The sequence below is a fragment of the Phlebotomus argentipes genome, unplaced genomic scaffold (assembly GCF_947086385.1).
Source record: "Phlebotomus argentipes unplaced genomic scaffold, Phlebotomus argentipes genome assembly scaffold_4, whole genome shotgun sequence".
Lineage (NCBI taxonomy): Eukaryota > Metazoa > Arthropoda > Insecta > Diptera > Psychodidae > Phlebotomus > Phlebotomus argentipes.
Window position 1 is genome coordinate 10,901,044 of NW_026776174.1, and position 17,379 is coordinate 10,918,422.

General features: G+C 46.3%; 7 protein-coding genes across 9 annotated transcripts; 3 read left to right on the top strand and 4 right to left on the bottom strand.

The window, feature by feature from the left end:
• Positions 1-263: 263 nt before the first annotated feature.
• LOC132258770 (mpv17-like protein 2) lies at positions 264-1,041 on the top strand. Its single transcript, XM_059756236.1, has 3 exons — positions 264-507; positions 565-803; positions 871-1,041. Exons 1-3 carry the CDS (start codon positions 264-266, stop codon positions 1,039-1,041), a joined length of 654 nt encoding a protein of 217 aa, XP_059612219.1.
• A 78-nt stretch (positions 1,042-1,119) lies between these two features.
• LOC132258773 (transcription elongation factor 1 homolog) lies at positions 1,120-1,550 on the bottom strand. Its single transcript, XM_059756239.1, has 2 exons — positions 1,328-1,550; positions 1,120-1,261 (listed from the first exon to the last, which is right to left on the bottom strand). Exons 1-2 carry the CDS (start codon positions 1,441-1,443, stop codon positions 1,120-1,122), a joined length of 258 nt encoding a protein of 85 aa, XP_059612222.1. The 5' UTR covers positions 1,444-1,550.
• Positions 1,551-2,209: 659 nt separating this feature from the next.
• LOC132257649 (zwei Ig domain protein zig-8-like) lies at positions 2,210-4,368 on the bottom strand. Of its 2 annotated transcripts, none has more exons than XM_059754638.1 (3): positions 4,113-4,368; positions 2,752-3,081; positions 2,210-2,686 (listed from the first exon to the last, which is right to left on the bottom strand). In XM_059754638.1, exons 1-3 carry the CDS (start codon positions 4,219-4,221, stop codon positions 2,253-2,255), a joined length of 873 nt encoding a protein of 290 aa, XP_059610621.1. In that variant the 5' UTR covers positions 4,222-4,368; the 3' UTR covers positions 2,210-2,252. The 2 variants fall into 2 exon arrangements, with proteins under 2 accessions (XP_059610621.1, XP_059610620.1); XM_059754637.1 differs by lacking the exon at positions 4,113-4,368 and adding an exon at positions 3,504-4,073.
• A 591-nt stretch (positions 4,369-4,959) lies between these two features.
• LOC132258301 (ATP-dependent RNA helicase abstrakt) lies at positions 4,960-6,990 on the top strand. The gene has a single exon (XM_059755561.1). It carries the CDS (start codon positions 5,061-5,063, stop codon positions 6,909-6,911), a length of 1,851 nt encoding a protein of 616 aa, XP_059611544.1. The 5' UTR covers positions 4,960-5,060; the 3' UTR covers positions 6,912-6,990.
• Positions 6,960-8,825, bottom strand: LOC132258302 (uncharacterized). The gene is made up of 2 exons (XM_059755562.1): positions 8,388-8,825; positions 6,960-8,322 (listed from the first exon to the last, which is right to left on the bottom strand). The coding sequence occupies exons 1-2, from the start codon at positions 8,816-8,818 to the stop codon at positions 7,029-7,031; spliced, it is 1,725 nt and encodes a 574-aa protein (XP_059611545.1). The 5' UTR covers positions 8,819-8,825; the 3' UTR covers positions 6,960-7,028.
• A 162-nt stretch (positions 8,826-8,987) lies between these two features.
• Positions 8,988-13,349, bottom strand: LOC132257405 (uncharacterized). 2 transcript variants are annotated; one of them, XM_059754290.1, is made up of 4 exons: positions 12,653-13,349; positions 12,036-12,591; positions 11,898-11,979; positions 8,988-9,504 (listed from the first exon to the last, which is right to left on the bottom strand). In XM_059754290.1, exons 1-4 carry the CDS (start codon positions 13,115-13,117, stop codon positions 9,195-9,197), a joined length of 1,413 nt encoding a protein of 470 aa, XP_059610273.1. In that variant the 5' UTR covers positions 13,118-13,349; the 3' UTR covers positions 8,988-9,194. The 2 variants fall into 2 exon arrangements, with proteins under 2 accessions (XP_059610273.1, XP_059610272.1); XM_059754289.1 differs by having other exon boundaries at positions 8,988-9,507.
• Positions 10,317-11,395, top strand: LOC132257407 (putative nuclease HARBI1). The gene is made up of 2 exons (XM_059754291.1): positions 10,317-10,349; positions 10,419-11,395. The coding sequence occupies exons 1-2, from the start codon at positions 10,332-10,334 to the stop codon at positions 11,343-11,345; spliced, it is 945 nt and encodes a 314-aa protein (XP_059610274.1). The 5' UTR covers positions 10,317-10,331; the 3' UTR covers positions 11,346-11,395.
• Positions 13,350-17,379: the final 4,030 nt, after the last annotated feature.

The following is a 17,379-nucleotide window of genomic DNA, read 5'->3' on the forward strand; positions in this document are numbered from 1 at the left end:
TCCGCTTTCAGTCGCCTTTTCGCTCGCGCGCAGTACTTTTCCTCACACTGTCCAGTATTCTATTTATTGTATTTATTTAAAAGTAATGCTTATTTATTGACTCGCGATAAGGCGCGCTTGTTGAGTCTCAGGGAATAATGCGAACCAGTGAATGTTAAAGTGTTAATTGTGCGGCATTCTTTTCGCATTTTACATAACCTTCTAGATGGTGGGAAATCATATCTGGTGATTGTGAAATTGGATATAAAATTAGATACCAAAAAATGAGGCTGTTTTATCTGCTGTGGACAAAAGTGCCGGGCAAGCTGGTGAGGACGCTCGTCAGCCAGAGGAAAAGTGTTCCTCCGGCGACGTACAGAAGAATCTGGGGCTCGTTGTTCGGCAAATACCTGCTCCTGACCAACACCGTCAGCTCGGGGATCCTCATGGGGCTGGGAGATGTGATGTCACAGGAGATCGAGTACCGGACGCAGCTGATAGACAAGCGATACGACTGGAAGAGGATCGGTGAGTGGCGTTTCATTCCGTTTGAGATCACCGCTTGAATTCCGCGCGCTCTTCCAGGACAAATGTTCCTCGTGGGCTGCCTGGGAGGCCCATTCCACCATGTATTCTACAAGTGGATGGACAACATGCTCCCAAAGGCCGACGTGCTGACCTCAGTGAAGAAGATCCTCCTCGATCAGGCCATCTTCTCGCCCTTCTGCATCGTCACGTTCTTCTACTCCGCCGGGCTGCTGGAGACCAAGACTTTGCGCGAGTGTAACCAGGAATTGCGAGAGAAGTTCCTCACAGTTTATTTGGTAATAACACGCTGAGCGCGGGCAAGAGTGGCCACAAATGATTGAGAATTCTCTTCGACACTTTCAGGCTGACTGGACGATTTGGCCCGTGGCGCAGTTTCTCAATTTCTACTTCCTCCCGCCGCAGTATCGCGTCTTGTACATAAACGTCGTGACAATGTTCTACAACGTGTTCTTATGCTATGTGAAGCACACAGAGACGTCGTTCTTCAAGTTTATGGAGAAATCGCCACAATAGTCACAATAAATCGGTCCAAAGGGGAGAAAATAAAGCGTTGTCTATTGATGATTGATGTTATCTCGGCAGTAATGCAACTCAATTCGCCTTGTTTACATACTCGCAAGCATCGACCCAGTCATTGTACACATCAATCGGTTCCGAGAGGAAGTTTATCGTCGTCTGATAGTCCTCCAAGCACACACGACACGTTATCCGGGCTGAATTGCGACTCTTGTCCCTGGAAAGATGCACAGAAAAAGGTGTTATTCACCCGACGCCGAGCAAAAACTCTGTTTTTGTTTACATTTTCACTTCGCACGACTTTTCGTGATTGCAGAACGGGCAGTTAAACTGCTGATCGAGCGGCTGGATTGCCTTCCTCTTTGGCGGCGGCTTGCGCTTGGACTTCCTGCGACCCATTTTGCGTCAATACCAGCTGATTCGCTGCGGCTGAATGCGAAAAAAGCACAAAATAACTCCCTAGAAGCTTGGGATCTCTTTCTGGGTTATGTTTTTACACTGTTTGACACTTAACGAACGCCAACCCAGCTGACTCTGTGGTCACTCGACGACTGAACGAAGATTATTGTCAGCACTGCATATTCGTCTAATATTCGTACCCAAGCAGCCCATCAAGTGCACGTAAATTAACCCTTAAACGGCATTTCCACAGCACAATCGCACAATCTCGAAAATTGCCAATGAGACAGGGCTCTTTTTTACTTACTTTTTTAATCAGAAAAACTTACCTTTTTGATTTGATCTTATAGATTTCTTCATCTTCACTTTATCTGTAATCTTATTGCTTTGAAGGAAGTCTATCATTAAGGCTATTGCAATGGCGGACACGGCGGGCACTATAATCCAAAATCAATGCTGATTTTAATTCGATATGAATTATAAATTAGGATTAATCGGCACACGTAAATCTACATTTTAAAGCGCAGACAGTCACTAATTCGCAGTCATAACGTTGTCTCTCATCGGCAGATAATGCATTAGAAAGCCAAGACACATTTGCTCGGCATCAACGACACAGATTATAATAAATCTCAGATTAAACAGCCTCATATGTACTGCTGAATGAGTAATTGTTGCACAATCACAATCATCCTAACAATCATCTCTTTAGCTCCGTATCAAGGATCTGAATGAATGGGGAAATTCCGAGAGATAGCGCGGGAAATGTGAAACAGCAGTGTTTTCTAACCTGTCAAATGAGCTTGTGTTTATTGGGTGAGAGAGAGGAGGAGACGCGCCGCGTGATATGGGGGCGCCAGCAAGAGCGCGCCTATGAGCACGAGCGCAGTCGAGGGGCACGGTCGTGCGTTGCTGGTCTGCATGGCAGCTGGATGTTCGCCATTGAGTACGTGCACGACCACAGATGCGCTCACGGCACCCGCGGGTTGGCACGTGTAGTTGCCGGAGTCGCGCAGTGCAGCTCGCGTCAGCATGAGACGCGACGTCGTGCCAACGTCCGTCTTTTCCGTTTCGAGACTGATACCGCCCCGCGCCGAGTCGAAATCCACTACGGCCGAGTCGTGCAGCCACGCTATGGACGGAGCGTGCACGTTAACGGAGCAAGCCAATGAGATAGTACTGCCTTTCTTTACATGCACCTCCGCCGAGCCCAGAATCTTCGCTCGTGCTGCCGCCAGGAGATCTGCAGATACAAAAAAATGAGATGAAAAGTATAGAAAAGGCGCTAAGTGTGCTTGGCACAAGTACCTGTAACTTCAAGGTGGAAGGCCATGTTGATTTTGGGTTCAGTGTTTACTTGGCATTCATAAATGCCGCTGTCGCGTCTCTGCGCAAAATTAATCTTTAGGTTCCAGTCATCGCTGTTGACCGGATGATCAACGGAAAAGCGTTGATCGCTGGTATAAGTGAATGAGTTAGATGTGAGAATGTGCAGATCGCGCTTTCGCATCCATGAGATGGTGCGATTGGCGCGATTCCTAACGCGACATTTTAATATCGCCACTTCGTCTACAACTGCAGTCACGTTGCTCGACGAGACGTCGTCGAAATATGGTCGATCCAGCACGATGGCGCCATCTGTAACAGATGAATGCTTATCTTGAGTTTGCAGGTAATAAAAGATAAGACGAGTTTTCAAGAAAACTTCATATTAATTATTATGTATTGCTTTTTTCTTGTTCTGTTTATATCACAAATTTTTGAACAAATATAATTTTTATAACGCATTAATCTCCATCCAACGTGAAGCACTCGATGATAATGAAGCACAGGATCTAGAAAAAATTATTATAGTAAATCCTGAGATTCATAGAACATTTACTATGGCAATTTCACCTTTTAACTATTTTATATCATCTCACTTTTATCACTGATTAATTCCCAAGTGTGATCACAAATTCATGCACATACACTGCACTCAAGTTTATTGTTAGATTGCACGCTAAGTGCATAACGAAGTCCTGTCATGGAATATTTCCCGGAGCCCCGCGAAAACTCACTGGACGCAGGAAGACCCCAAATGGTGCGCAGGTGCTGTAGGTGGTACAGGCAGGAGATTATGATGATGGTGGCGACTCTGGGTCGCTCACTGTGGTTCTCTTGGCTCATGTTGCAGGCGACAAGTCCATTTTGTACTTGAGACTCCGTCACATATTCACTATTGTAGCACCACACTTTGTTGCACGTTCACAAGCGAGTGCTACGGTTCGCCTCTGATGGCGTTTCTGCAGCTAATGACAAGGATTCGCTGCCCCGTCGCGGGCGACCATGCGCACTTTTCCGCGAAAGCTGAGGCGATGCCATCTGCCAGAAATCATCGTCCGCTCCTCCACGACTGGATGCCGACTATGTCCCGACAACGTGTCAACCACTGAGCACAATTTTGAGTCTATAAATATTCGTTATTAAACTGGCAATTCATGATTCTATAAACATATTTGTTCCAAACATAACTTAATATATTTCACTTCACTTTACACTTCACTGCACGATAAACACTAAATCACTTGCCTATGAAAAGATGCTTTTTTTCTTCTTCAAAATAAATCATTTCTTTTTGGACTCATCATGCAATGTCTGGCGAACCCTGGAGCTTCGTGAGCACTCACTTGACGCAGGAAGACTCCAAATGGTGCGCAGGTGCTGTAGGTGGTACAGGCAGGAGATTATGATGATGGTGGCGACGCTGGATCGCTCACTGTGGTTCGCTTGGCTCATGTTGCAGACAACAAGTTCATTATGTAATCTTAACTTGAGACTTTGTCACATTATCACTACTCTTGCACATGAATTCAAATTCACAAGAAATCGCTAATGGTTTTTCTCTGGCTTCTGCAGCGAATGACAAGGATTCTCTGTCCCCGTCGCGGGCGACCATGCGCACATCCTGCACTGATTTTTGCGGTGCCATCTAACAGAAATCGTCATTGATTGCTGCCCAATATTTTTAATTTGGCGGTTCTTGTCAAATTGCCTGTGACATTTTAATATATTTACATTTTTTAGAATGCAATAAAATTGGAAATTTTATGCACAAATACAAAAAAGAAATGATAAAAAAATCTTTTTTGCGTGTTCGCACAATATTTCTGTATATGTTTTGATATTTTACAAATTTCTTAGTAAAATAATTTATAAATTGTGGATGTGTTGAAAAATTGGATTTAGGAACTTACAGTTATCGGTTATAAGCTATAAAATGAACTTATTTTCAACTGTAAGTGTAATAATAATTTTGCTCTTTTCTTGGAATCCTTTAAAATGAACTCAAATAATTAATAATAGATGAAGATTCTTTTTAAATTGGGTCATAAATAATTGCTTCTAAACGACGTTATAAAAACTCTCTCAATTCAAGTTCAGAATCTCGTCTAAAAACAATCTTCGTTCAGTTTCCCCTCCTGATTGAGAGCGAGAGAGAGGGGAAACGAGGTGCTGGGAGAGCAATTCAGGAGAAATTGTGCCAATTGTGCTTCAATCGTTTGGGTTGACAGACGGGATTGTTTACATTTTCAAAGTGCGTATTTTCTGTGATTTTCTCGCGAATAGAAGACAGTATGGAAAAGCCGCCGGTAAAGCGGTATCGCCGCGATGAGCAGACGGACAGTGACGCGGAGGACGACTCGAATTACGTGCCGTACGTGCCCGTGAAGAAGCGACGGAAGGATCAGCTGCTGAAGCTGGGCAGGATCGTGCAGCTGACCGCGGAGGCGAACAACGCCAACAAGTCCTCCAGCGAGAATGAGCACGACGAGGAGAGCGAGGAGGTGTGGGGTCGGAAGTTCAACATCAGTCTGCTGGATCAGCACACGGAGCTGAAGAAGATCGCCGAGGCGAAGAAGGTGAGCGCCGTGGAGAAGCAGCTGAAGGAGGAGGAGAAGATCCTGGAGAGCGTGGCCGAGAAGAAGGCTCTGATGGGCGTGGCGGAGTTGGCGAAGGGCATTCAGTACGAGGATCCCATTCAGACCAGCTGGAAGCCGCCGCGATTCGTCCTGCGCCGCCCGGACTCGCGCCACGCGGCGCTGCGACAGAAGCTGCGCATCCTGGTGGAGGGAGACGACCTGCCGCCGCCAATTGCCTCCTTCCGCGACATGAAGTTCCCGCAGGGCGTGCTGGCGGGGCTGCAGCAGAAGGGCATCCGGAAGCCCACGCCTATTCAAGTGCAGGGCCTGCCGACCGTGCTCGCCGGGCGAGATCTCATTGGCATCGCGTTCACGGGCTCCGGGAAGACGCTGGTGTTCGTGCTGCCGCTGATTATGTTCTGTCTGGAGCAGGAAGTGAGCCTGCCGTTCATCAACAAGGAGGGCCCGTACGGGCTGATCATCTGTCCGTCGCGCGAGTTGGCCAAGCAGACGCACGACATCATCCAGTTCTTCTGCGGCCAGCTGCTGGGCACCGGCATGCCGCAGATCCGCACCTGCATCGCCATCGGCGGGACGCCCGTGAGTGAGGCCATCGAAGTGATCCAACGGGGCGTGCACATCATGGTGGCCACGCCGGGGCGCCTCATGGACATGCTGGACAAGAAGATCGTGACGCTGGACTGGTGCCGCTACCTCGTGATGGACGAGGCGGACAGGATGATCGACATGGGCTTCGAGGAGGACGTGCGCACAATCTTCTCCTTCTTCAAGGGACAGCGACAGACGCTGCTGTTCTCCGCCACGATGCCAAAGAAGATCCAGAACTTTGCCCGCTCGGCACTGGTGAAGCCGGTGACGATCAACGTGGGACGCGCTGGGGCGGCGTCCATGAATGTGACACAGGAGGTGGAGTATGTGAAGCAGGAGGCCAAGATCGTCTATCTGCTGGACTGTCTGCAGAAGACGCCGCCGCCCGTGCTGATCTTCGCCGAGAAGAAGCAGGACGTGGACGCCATCCATGAGTACCTACTGCTGAAGGCCGTCGAAGCGGTGGCGATCCACGGCGGCAAGGACCAGGAGGAGCGCTCGCGCGCCGTCGAGGGCTTCCGCAAGCAGGAGAAGGACGTGCTGGTGGCCACGGATGTGGCTTCCAAGGGTCTGGACTTCGCCAATGTGCAGCACGTGATCAACTACGACATGCCGGACGACGTGGAGAACTACGTGCACCGCATCGGGCGTACGGGGCGCTCGGCGGGCACCAAGGGCCTGGCCACGACCTTCATCAACAAGTCCACGGACCAGTCGGTGCTGCTGGACCTCAAACACCTGCTGATCGAGGCGAAGCAGAAGGTGCCGCCATTCCTCGCCGAGCTTTGCTCGGAATCCGAGAAGTACCTGGATCTGGGCGACTCGCAGGGCTGCAGCTATTGTGGCGGCCTGGGCCACAGGATCACCGAGTGCCTCAAGCTCGAGGCCGTGCAGAGCAAGCAGGCGTCCAACATCGGCCGCCGCGACTACCTGTCCAACACCGCGGCGGACTATTAAGCGCTGCACAGCAATATTTATGTACTTTCCAGATTCAATTCAGTAATAATAAATGTGAAATCTCTTTATTCTTCGTAAACCAATTAATGTAGGAAAAGCATGAGAAATGAAATCAATTTAGACCTTCCCGAGAGTATAATTAACCCATCCTTGATCATGAGTTCTCGTGCTGAGTCGGATCGTCTTGTACTTGGCCACAACGGCCTCTGCCCAGTTCAGCTTGTTCTCGCCTTGCATCCCGTAGAAAACAGTTATCATCCACCCGGAGCGCAGGAAAGAGTTCACGATCTCGTCGAACGTCGCCTTGAATATCTCCTCGTTGTTATTGCAGTCTTCGCAAGGAATCGTCGCTTTCCCGATCGGCGGCGGCACGTCGTCAATCACGCGTCCCACCGACTTGTCGAAGGCAATCGCGTCGATGTACAAATTATACGCATTGCTGAGATACTGCCACTCCTGTCTAATTGTATCCCCGTCGCCCAGGTACTTCCTGGCGCGGTTGTAGTACACAGTCGCCTGCACTATCTTCTTCTGCAGTCGCAGAGATTCGCACAAGTGCAAGTTGATAAGGCCATTGAGGGAGTTGTTTGCGCGCGCGCCCTTCTCGCCAAGCTCGGCGGCAAAATACAGTATCTCGAAGGCCTTCTCGTGGTGACCAAGCTTTGTATATATCTTGCCAGCACTCAGAGACGCCTTCATGAGCATCACCAGACGCTTCTCGTTGCTCTGCGGATGGTGCACGAAGGCATTCATCAGCACGAAGATGCTGCTGATGCACTCATAGACGGCGGCGCGAAGGAAGCCGTAATTGCTGGCCATGCATCCCTTGTCAAGCGAATTCTCGACGAACCTATGTGTGTGATTGTAGTTGATGAGCAGCTGCACTTTCTCCTCCTTCCGCAGCGGCACCGAAACTCGGATCACTTCGATGTCCGCAAAGACGATCTGGCGATCGTTGGGATACCGAGTGTGCTCATTCGGGGGTTCTCCGAAGTACAACCGCGGAATGAGGAACTGCGCCCTTTCCTGGTCGCGCATCGTCCGCACGGCATTCTCGAAGGCCGGCAAGACGCCAGAATCGCCGCCCAGGACGAACACAAAGGGCTCCTGGGTGATTAAGGTGGTATCCCTGATCACAATGTCATCCTCATCATACGTCGTGTACTGCACTGCAATCGCATTGCCGTCCTGCACCTTCTCGCCCAATCCCTTCCTGAAAATCTTCTTGAATACGCCATCGCCCAAATCTTTCATCTCCTTGCGCGCCTCGTCGAAGTTCACGTCGGGTATAACTTCGCTATGCACCTTATCAAGCAGGAAGATAGCTTGAGGCCCAGGCGTCCAGTTGGTTGTCATCGCGCTGCTCAGCTCAACCAGACGCTCACGGATTAGCGGTTTCCCCAAAATTAACCTGCAAAGGCGAGCAAACATTTCCTCTTTCGAAACAAAGGAAAATCTCAATTCAGCATTACTCACGGAGCAGAGCGATGGTGTATAGGACAGAGTGCATAGTCCTTCTCATTTAGCATCTGGAGTGCCTTCCATGAGAGCCACTCTCTCGGTTCCTTGGGTTCATCCAGAAAATCCATTCCAAAAAGCGCACTTTTCCACAAAGAGAGACTTTTACAACATGGACGCTCGAGGCTTCGAATGATCGCCGCAAACTTTCGACTAGTGTGTAAGAATGAGAAGGGTTGATAAAGGGTTTCGCGATTCAGATATCCGTCTCTCTCACTCTCCGAGTCGCTCGCTCGCCGATGATCTAGAATAAAATTGATTGGCTTAGCCGAAAAGCCGTTATATTTCAATTTTTTGCCTAAAACAAGATCATTTTTCGGGCAGAATAATGAGAGATAAGTAAAATCATCATCGTGCGAGGGCTTCTGCTGCAAGGGCACCATTTCCATGAAGTTCCAGTTCAAAGAAGCGCCAGGACACGCAAAGAAACGCTCAACCTCAACTTATTTAACCAAGAACTTTTGATTTGATGTGTTTCAGCATCACGACGTCGTGTAGACTTATATAGTTACCTGGAAGTGGCTTATTCATCATTAAAAGCAAAATAAGTGAAATACATTTGTATACTTTATGCAGTTTCCGAATATATTCAGTAAATTATACTCTGGGCAGTTTTCTGTGTATTTTCTCGCATACAAGATTTCCTCCTAAAAATACTATCAATCCCAGATCACAATGTTTTTTTTTGTGACAAATCGTCCAATGATCAAAATATGCACTAAACACGAAAAGTTACGAACATGCCAATAGCAATTTGCACAACATCTACGCCACCACTGTGCACTCGGGCTTCAGCATCTTGAAGTCCTCGATGCCGCGCGGCGTGATGGCGGTGCCGGTGACGTCCAGGTACTTGAGCCTGGGCGAGCACGTGGCCAGGTGGCGCAGCGTGGCGTCCGTGACGTACTTGTAGAAGCGAATCACGAGGCGCTCGATGTACGTATTCGGGTTGCGCCACTCGGCGCGGATCCACACGACGCCCTCGAGGACGGGATTGCGCGAGAGGCCGAAGCCGCAGATGCCGCGGTCTGTGATGGAAGCGACGGGAACGGAGCCGAGTCCCAGAGTGCCGTACCTGCTAGAGAAGAGAGAGATTGTGAGCTACAGAGGAAAGTATCGACGATTAACGCAGTTAGGATTGAATACGTTGAAATATTCTTAATTTCATCCGTTACTTATTCCAAGAAATGAGTAGAATTGAAAAAATTAGTAGCCTTATTATAGATTTTATGATTTTATATGTCTAAAAGGACTTGTAATTAGGTAACTTCAGGTTAATTTCAAGACCTTTTTTGAAAATCAATTGTCAATCAATGCCAGAAATGGAGAGCTTTAGCTCTTCAAACATTTTTCCCTCAATTCCCTCCAGCAGGACTATTATCCTCGACTCTGATATGAGAAGTCGTTTCGCAAGAGTCAAAAGATCGTCCGCAAACCGTCAAATTTAAATACAATTAACAAACAATTTCAATAAAAGTAGAAAGAGATTTAAAACCAGTCGGATTAAACCAGTCGTTAAATTTCGGTCATAAACGGATCAAAGTATCTTTATGCCTGTGGCAAGGAATTTCCTGCCCTTGTAATGATCGGGTTTCCCGAGTGCGCTTGTGTATATAAAGAGGAACGTTCGCTCTAGCAAGTCAGTCTGTCATCGACTTTAACGATACACATCAGTCCTGTGCCGCATTGGTTTTTTCAGTTGTTCTTGAGCTGTGCATTGCGAAGATTTGTTACATGATGAATATCGCGTTTTTTGAAGCTGCAATGGCGTTGAAGCCGACGAGAAGGAAGGATCCTCTGTACCTCCCTGAGGCCAAATTTATTGAGAAATACAGTCTCAATAAGTATTTGGCTAGGAAACTGATCGCGAGATTGGAGCCTTACATAACTGATTCTCCGAAGATGTCTGCGAAGGCAAAGGTATGCAAATTTAACACTATAATATTCGCCTGATTCTAAATGTTTCTCTCATTTTTTTTCCCTGAACAGATCTTCACTGCTTTGCGATTCTTCGCCTCTGGATACTTCAAATTGGATCCGCCAAGTGTGAAGCACAGCATTATCGAAGTGCTCGACGCATTTGAGAAGGCGCGCCTCTCGGATGAATTCATCAGATTTCCAAGCACACTGGACGAACTGCGCAAATCGGAAGCGGCATTCTACCGTCGGTTTGGATTCCCGGGAGTTGTGGGTTGCATTGATTGCACACATGTTGCTATTGTTGCTCCTTCCAATTCGAAGAATGTTTCACAGCATCTCTACGTAAATCGGAAGAAGTACCATAGCATCAATGTGCAATTGATTTGCGACTCGCGCCTCAGAATAACCAACGTGAACCCGAGATTTCCCGGAAAGGCGCACAACTCCAGGATATGGAACAGCAGCAAGATCAAGACAATCATGGAAGAGGTGCACAAGGTTAACCCGAACCAATTTCATCTCATCGGAGATTCCGCCTACGCTCTGCGCCCGTGGATGCTGACTCCCATCGAAGGCGCGGCAGAAGGATCGCCTGAAAGTGAATATAGTGAGTGTCAGATGGAAGTGCATTCTGCTATTAAGCGTGTCAATGGACTCCTGAAGAAAAGCTTTCGATGCCTTCTGCATTGTTTGCATTTTGATCCTGTCACGGCAACACGAATCGTGAAAGCGTGTTGCGTTTTGCACAACATGTTGAGGGATGAAATCATGGGGGAGAGTGACTCGAGTGATTCCGATGATGCGATTGAATCTGATGATTCCGATGATTCTGACGATTCTGACACTGAATATGCTGATGCTGGGATCATAAGCCTCAACTATAACCAGAAAGGCGCTGGCGAATCTTTGCCAGAAACAAGTGCAAACCCACAATTGACGGAGGGAAGGATGAAGCAGCAAAAAATTGTTAAGAGCCACTTCAACTATGTTCAATAAATTATTTTTTAACTTAATATTTTATTATATTTGCACAGAGTTGCTGACTCGCCACATTTTGGGATGCAATCTGCTCATTCGCTAGTTTTTTGATAACTTTCTTCGATAAGCAGCATACTTGTAGACTTCTTCTGCGATTTCAGGATCTTCAGTCACTTCCGTCTCAGTGAGGAAATCACATAAGTCTCAGCTTCTTCCGCGTTCCTTTTTCACTGCTTTTTCAATTTCCATCACTGCTGAAACACTTTACGTAAATGACACAGCGCGATTTGGCCTTAAGTGCCAAAACGAACATATTTCTTCATACGATTGAAGTTAATATTATTCACTTCCTTCGGATTCTTCGCGGCCCTTTTGCGGTTACTCAAAATGCGCTCTTTGAATTTATCAGAGTTTCTCAACGTCTTCTACATTATTTCTCTCAGATTCCCAAGAATATGAAAATTTGCCCCTGAGAGATTCTCTCAATGAAAATCTTTCACGCTTTTGAACATTTCGAGAATAGCAGCCCAGAATTATTGAGGTCTGCTGTGTAAATCGATTTTTACTCACATTTGACAGGCAGTTGTGGGCGCACTCTGCAGCGCCTGATCGCTGATATCGCTGGGATATCCTGGAAAGATGATGATCGGACCTGAAAAATGCAGAGAAGTGAGAAAAGCGAGTCGCGCCGCAGTGATTATTGCTCACCTCTGGCTTCGCCGCCGCCGGGAATGTTGGTGAATCTCCTGCGCATCCTGGGCAGCATGATGTCCGTGGCCAGAGACATACCGGGCCGTCCGGAGCTACTGCTCGGGCCGTCCGGGCTCTCGTCCTCCGCCAGCGCCATGGCGGGCGCGCGCGCGGACTCGAAGAGGGACTCGCGGCTGGGGCGCTGCAGCAGCAGCTCCTTGAGCGTCGTCGTGACGTTGAAGCACTGGATGTCGCTGTCCGAGATGGGCGTCTCGCGCACGTCCAGCTTCTCCAGCTTCTTGAAGCCGAAGCGGGACGCCAGACTGGCGTAGGGGACGCTGTCCTTGAGCGAGCCGCAGCCCCTGAGGCTGAGGTCCAGCAGCTGCGAGATCTTGGAGAAGAGGATCAGATCGTGCGTCTCGAACCAGTCGCAGAACTCCACGGCGAGGCGCGTCAAGTGCTCCAGATGCACGTCGATCTTCGTGAAGAAGGGATGCTGTCGCGGCGGGAAGGACACTGAGCAGCTGTGGAAGGTGAGCGTCTTGAGGGTTTTCGGGAACTTCAGTATGTTGATCTGGAAGCGAGAAAAAACACACTCAAATCTTCCTCTTTGGCCGGGAAAATGCAGATCTTACCTTGGAAGTGTTGAGGAAGCCCTGCGTGAGCGAGAACTCCTCCAGCTTGGGGCACATGTCCGTCAGCATGGTGAGCATGAGCTCGGTTATCGTGGCGTTCCGCCAGTTGCTCTCCGGATAGGTGCCCTGCAGGCCGCGGATCCGGAAGATTCTCGTCTCGCTGTTGATATATCGCATCCGCCGCAGGATTTCTATGCCCGACAGCGCCACGGAGTTGAAGTCGAACACCTGCCACAGCTGCTTGTCCTTGCTCAGCTCCTTGAAGCGCATGCAGGTGCTGCCGAAGGCGTAGATCGACTCGCTGTCCAGATGCTTGAGGATCTCCAGCAGAATCTCGTCGCTGAAGTGGCTGATGTTGAAGATGTGCTCGGCCTGGAACACCTTCGCCTGCGGCTCACACGCCAGCACCTCGTCGTCCGGACGGCGCTTCCGCGAGCCCTTCGAGCATGTGGCAGTCTGATCCATCTCTCCGGGAGTCCTTCTATTTCCGCAGCCCCACCGAAAGCGACACGCTCGCAACGCACACTTTTCACGCGGATTCTCGCTCAAGCCGCTGCACAAAGTCACGCACTGCAGACGCAAGAGTGGCCTTTGACTGGCATTTATGCAGAATTTGGTTGAATTTCACTTGAAAAAGCAATTTATTGTGCACAGCAATTAATCCAAATATGTTTTTTTGCTCCACTGTTTTCCTTTTGACATTTGCTTCGCTCTTCGATGAACTCAACGAAGAGCGACTGGCGATTTATGACGCGTCGCAGTATTTTACACACTTCTACATTTATTACTTGGAGCAAAAGCTTCTAAATCCTTCTGATCCTTCTCAAGTATTCCTCGGCAAGGAGTGTGTGAGAATCCTTACGAAATTTGTAAGAAACTTACAATTTGTGTGAATAACTCTAAAGTGTTGAATTTTGTTAACATGGAAATTCTACACAAATTAAGAAAAGCGCTTTTGCCATCTTTTCTTTTATCCTTCCAAAAAATTCAGTTGTGGAAAAGAAGCTCGAATTATGGATAAAAGATTGTCGTTAATTTAAGTCATTTCAGTCATAAGATAATCAGTGGATAAAGCTTATGACATTTTTAGGGACATCTTCAAGGAAGTCATTAAGAGTGTCATGCCTTCTTGTCAGAACCTTTGCAATCTGTTCAAAATGACTTTTGATGTGAATTCATTATCTCATAAGGTCAAATATCTTTCAGGAATAGTTTTTTTCGACAAACTCATTAATTTGTATTTAATGAATACTTCAGGAGAGAAGCACTTCTCACTTTAAAGCCTGTGTTAATTAGTTAATAAGTTGCTCTAATGAGTCTGTCGTGAAGCCACTGAAATCATCGTCGCCGCTACAGTCATTTGAAGGGCTTCACTGCCAGGATCTGTCTGCGAAGCGCACGTAAACAGGACGAAACACTATCTCGAGTCTAGCAGGTGAATTACTTCATCACTCGCCGTGGGCCGAAAAGGAGGAAAGCAACTGTGCGAGAGCATCGCTGATGATGATAAATGACGAATGACAAATGATAGAATGATGATTAATTGGCGCTAGAACGGTTGATGATGATTAGACCCTTTTGCTAACATGGCCAGAATTCATTTATCTGGCGACGTACTTTCTCACCTCCTTGACAAATGATCATTAAGTACTCGCGAAAAGCCAAAACCCCCAAATTTGCCTCAGCCGAGTCACTTCATTAATGTCGCGTGCACTCAATTTAGTGCTTCCCATTGAGGAGCGTACGAACGGTGATTTTATTTATGGCCCCATTTCTTCTTGGATAAACTTCTCGCGCGAATCTGCGGCGCTGAAAGGCGACAGAAGAGTGCACTTTCGCTCACACCGAGGACACTCGGTCGTATTGTGTTTGCCAGAACATGTGTCGCAACACTTTCTCTGCCGCCTGCATGCAAAGATTGCGGAAAGAGGGAGGAAATGCAGTGAGGAATGGAAAAAAAAGGAAGCACATCTCGAGAGTCGTGCTTTAGCAATTCCAACCACGTTGCCGAGGATATTCATTGGCTTGACAATCTCGCATTGTACTTGGCATGGCGAATGCGCGCGCGGTGGTGAAGAACGTAGAATGTAAATTTATTGCTGACATTTGACAAAACCGGTAATTTAATTTAAAATTGGCAAAACAGCGGGGAAGAATTAATTCTAATTTTAATTAAGGAGGCCAGAATTGATGTAAGACAGAGAAAGATGGCGCACAACGGGGAAATATCCTGGACGAACTTCTGCTCCGCAGGAGTGAAAAAACTGCCAATGTTCTCTCGGCTTTTTTCTTCACTCCTTACACACACACACACTTTCGTCTCCACTCCGCGCGCGAACACGGGAAATTTAAATTAGGGAAGACAAGAGAAAATTAATCACCACAAATTTATATAATTCTTCATTAATTTTTCGCCTTAACACGGCCGCTCGGCGGAAGCATGAAAAGAATGTCGAGAACCTGAAGAAGAAATGGCGAGAGATTTTCTCAAGTGTTGGCGCCCCTTTTGCAATTGATTGTCGAGATATTCGCCCTTGCACGGGAATTCCATGGCAAATGAAAAGGCGCACGTGCAAGTGAAATGATTGATATGAGTGTGTCATCACGTGTCTTCTTGCAGATGAAATGCGAAAGCAACATTGCAAGGTGGAAGGAAATTTCCTTCTCTTGCTCACATTTGAAGGCTTTGTGCGGAAATTGAAGAAAGCAATAGTTCTCAGATGGATCGTGAGGAAGTTGTGCAGATTCCACAGCCAAAGAGTGACAAAGGAAGAACATGTTATTGAAATTTTTCTGCCAAAATCATGCGAATATTGATGTGCGAAAATCAAAAAAATACAACAAAAAGGTTTTACTAACGCTCAAATGGCACTAAAGTATGTTTTTTTCATGCAATTTTAATCTCGATCGTCACTGTGAAATAGTGTAAAATCTATGAAATATTCATGCTTGTGCTTCGAGTTGTGTGTAGATAAAATTTAATTGGTTTTATGTCACTGCAAGTGTTCAAACAAAGTTAGTTTATTCAGAATTTTTGGAAAAAAAACTGGAACAGAAAACAAACCCAAATGTTCAATGTGACGTCAATGAAACTTATCACAAGTTAGTTAGCAGAATAGAGTTTGCGAATTGGATTGGAGTACTTCAACTATAGCAGAGAATGGGAATTGTATAATGTGTGGAACAATTATCAAAACTCTTCTCAAGACAGCTGTATAATTACCAGTCATTTTCACGCACATGTTTTTGATATTTCGCTGTCTTTACACAATTATGAAAGAACTATTGGAGCGATTCCTAGTGAAACAAGGGATGTTAAAAATGTGTTAGTTCAGAATGATTCTTTGCTATTCTGAGTCACACAAAAGAACAAATTCATTCAATGATCTACACACTTTCTGAATTAATCTAATTTTGACTCACTCTTGTCAATTCTTGAGTTCTAGATATGAAAAGATGCTTTTTAAAATTTATTGGATTGTGAAAAATTTATAAAATGAATTGAAACTATTCCGGGATTTGCGGAATTTAACCGATCTGAATTCCTTCTGAGTTACACAGCGTCATATTAAGGGATTTGCGTCGAAATGTCGGTAAGTTATTGAACTTACCAACTTGCTTTATGGATATTAATTGCGTGCAATTTCTTTTTTAAACAAAATTTTAGGGGAAAATAGAACTGATATGGATTAAATAGGGTCTTTAAATCATTGATTTTTAACAATTTTCTCCCCAAAATTGTGTAAAATTAGGTTAAAATTCATTGTCGATAACTTAATTGTCGATGATTTTAAAGTAAAAAGAAGGAAAAGGAATATGACGCTAAGCAAGCTGTGTATTAAATTGAAATGAATAAATAAAATGAAATGAGAGAGAGAATGTCATCATCAACTGATCATTTGACGAATGGAGTGACGATCACTGATTATAAAACATGAATTTTTCGGTGCTCTGCAGTAATAACAGTCCGAATGTTAGACGGAATGATGACGGGACGATATGTTAACTCTTCCCTCCATAAGTGATGTATAAATTACGAATTCTTCCCTTTGAAATCTACCATTTGAGTATATAAAATGTGCTCTCCAGCATTACATGTGCATGATTAATGGGCAGAAGGAGGATCATTACGAGAAAGAGGAATGCTTTTCCATGCGCCTTTTTCCACACTCACACACACACACACATAAACGATGTCCGCATGACTGCACGGAAGCTCCTCGTCGGGGTGCTTTTTGAAGCTGTCTCCCAAAATGGGTAATTTAAATTCCACGCTCTGTGTACTTGACTTTCCCACATCTTGGGAAATACCAAATACTCGTGCGGTCAATTATGTGTACGTTCTCTAGATTTCAGCGCAGCACAAGAACTTCCTTTGCTGGCGCCAGACGAAAAAAAGATGCATGAAATTGAATCACATCAAAGCAGATTTTTTTGCCGAAACTATAGATTTTCCACGTGCAGGCGTTTTTGGTGCTGTTCTAGAGAGAATAATAAATTCTTGTCGGCATTGTTTTGGTGTATACGCAAGTCCTCTCTATGCTGTGAATTTCGTCCTGCGGCGCTTTACAATTCATTTATGGATGCCACTTTCACGGGAATATTGATTCCATTTCACCTGCGAGGTATTTTCCGACGTCTGCGAGGAAAATTTCCCTCTGTCGTTATCATTTCACAAGATACTTGTGTGTCTATTTCCATAATATGATAAACACATGCGTGCAAAG

What these genes read in the sequence shown, in the direction of transcription:
- LOC132258770 (XM_059756236.1), top strand. Translation starts at nt 264, where the DNA reads ATGAGGCTGTTTTATCTGCTGTGGACAAAAGTGCCGGGCAAGCTGGTG. An exon ending in ATACGACTGGAAGAGGATCG is followed by an intron (nt 508 to 564) that starts GTGAGTGGCGTT and finishes GCGCTCTTCCAG; the next exon opens with GACAAATGTTCCTCGTGGGC. An exon ending in AGTTCCTCACAGTTTATTTG is followed by an intron (nt 804 to 870) that starts GTAATAACACGC and finishes CGACACTTTCAG; the next exon opens with GCTGACTGGACGATTTGGCC.
- LOC132258773 (XM_059756239.1), bottom strand. Translation starts at nt 1,443, where the DNA reads ATGGGTCGCAGGAAGTCCAAGCGCAAGCCGCCGCCAAAGAGGAAGGCA. An exon ending in AAGTCGTGCGAAGTGAAAAT is followed by an intron (nt 1,262 to 1,327) that starts GTAAACAAAAAC and finishes GCATCTTTCCAG; the next exon opens with GGACAAGAGTCGCAATTCAG.
- LOC132257649 (XM_059754638.1), bottom strand. Translation starts at nt 4,221, where the DNA reads ATGAGCCAAGCGAACCACAGTGAGCGATCCAGCGTCGCCACCATCATC. An exon ending in TTGGAGTCTTCCTGCGTCAA is followed by an intron (nt 3,082 to 4,112) that starts GTGAGTGCTCAC and finishes CATCTGTTACAG; the next exon opens with ATGGCGCCATCGTGCTGGAT. An exon ending in CTTCCACCTTGAAGTTACAG is followed by an intron (nt 2,687 to 2,751) that starts GTACTTGTGCCA and finishes TTGTATCTGCAG; the next exon opens with ATCTCCTGGCGGCAGCACGA.
- LOC132258301 (XM_059755561.1), top strand. Translation starts at nt 5,061, where the DNA reads ATGGAAAAGCCGCCGGTAAAGCGGTATCGCCGCGATGAGCAGACGGAC.
- LOC132258302 (XM_059755562.1), bottom strand. Translation starts at nt 8,818, where the DNA reads ATGGAAATGGTGCCCTTGCAGCAGAAGCCCTCGCACGATGATGATTTT. An exon ending in ATACACCATCGCTCTGCTCC is followed by an intron (nt 8,323 to 8,387) that starts GTGAGTAATGCT and finishes TCGCCTTTGCAG; the next exon opens with GTTAATTTTGGGGAAACCGC.
- LOC132257405 (XM_059754289.1), bottom strand. Translation starts at nt 13,117, where the DNA reads ATGGATCAGACTGCCACATGCTCGAAGGGCTCGCGGAAGCGCCGTCCG. An exon ending in GCTTCCTCAACACTTCCAAG is followed by an intron (nt 12,592 to 12,652) that starts GTAAGATCTGCA and finishes TCTCGCTTCCAG; the next exon opens with ATCAACATACTGAAGTTCCC. An exon ending in CCCACAACTGCCTGTCAAAT is followed by an intron (nt 9,508 to 11,897) that starts GTGAGTAAAAAT and finishes TCTCTTCTCTAG; the next exon opens with CAGGTACGGCACTCTGGGAC.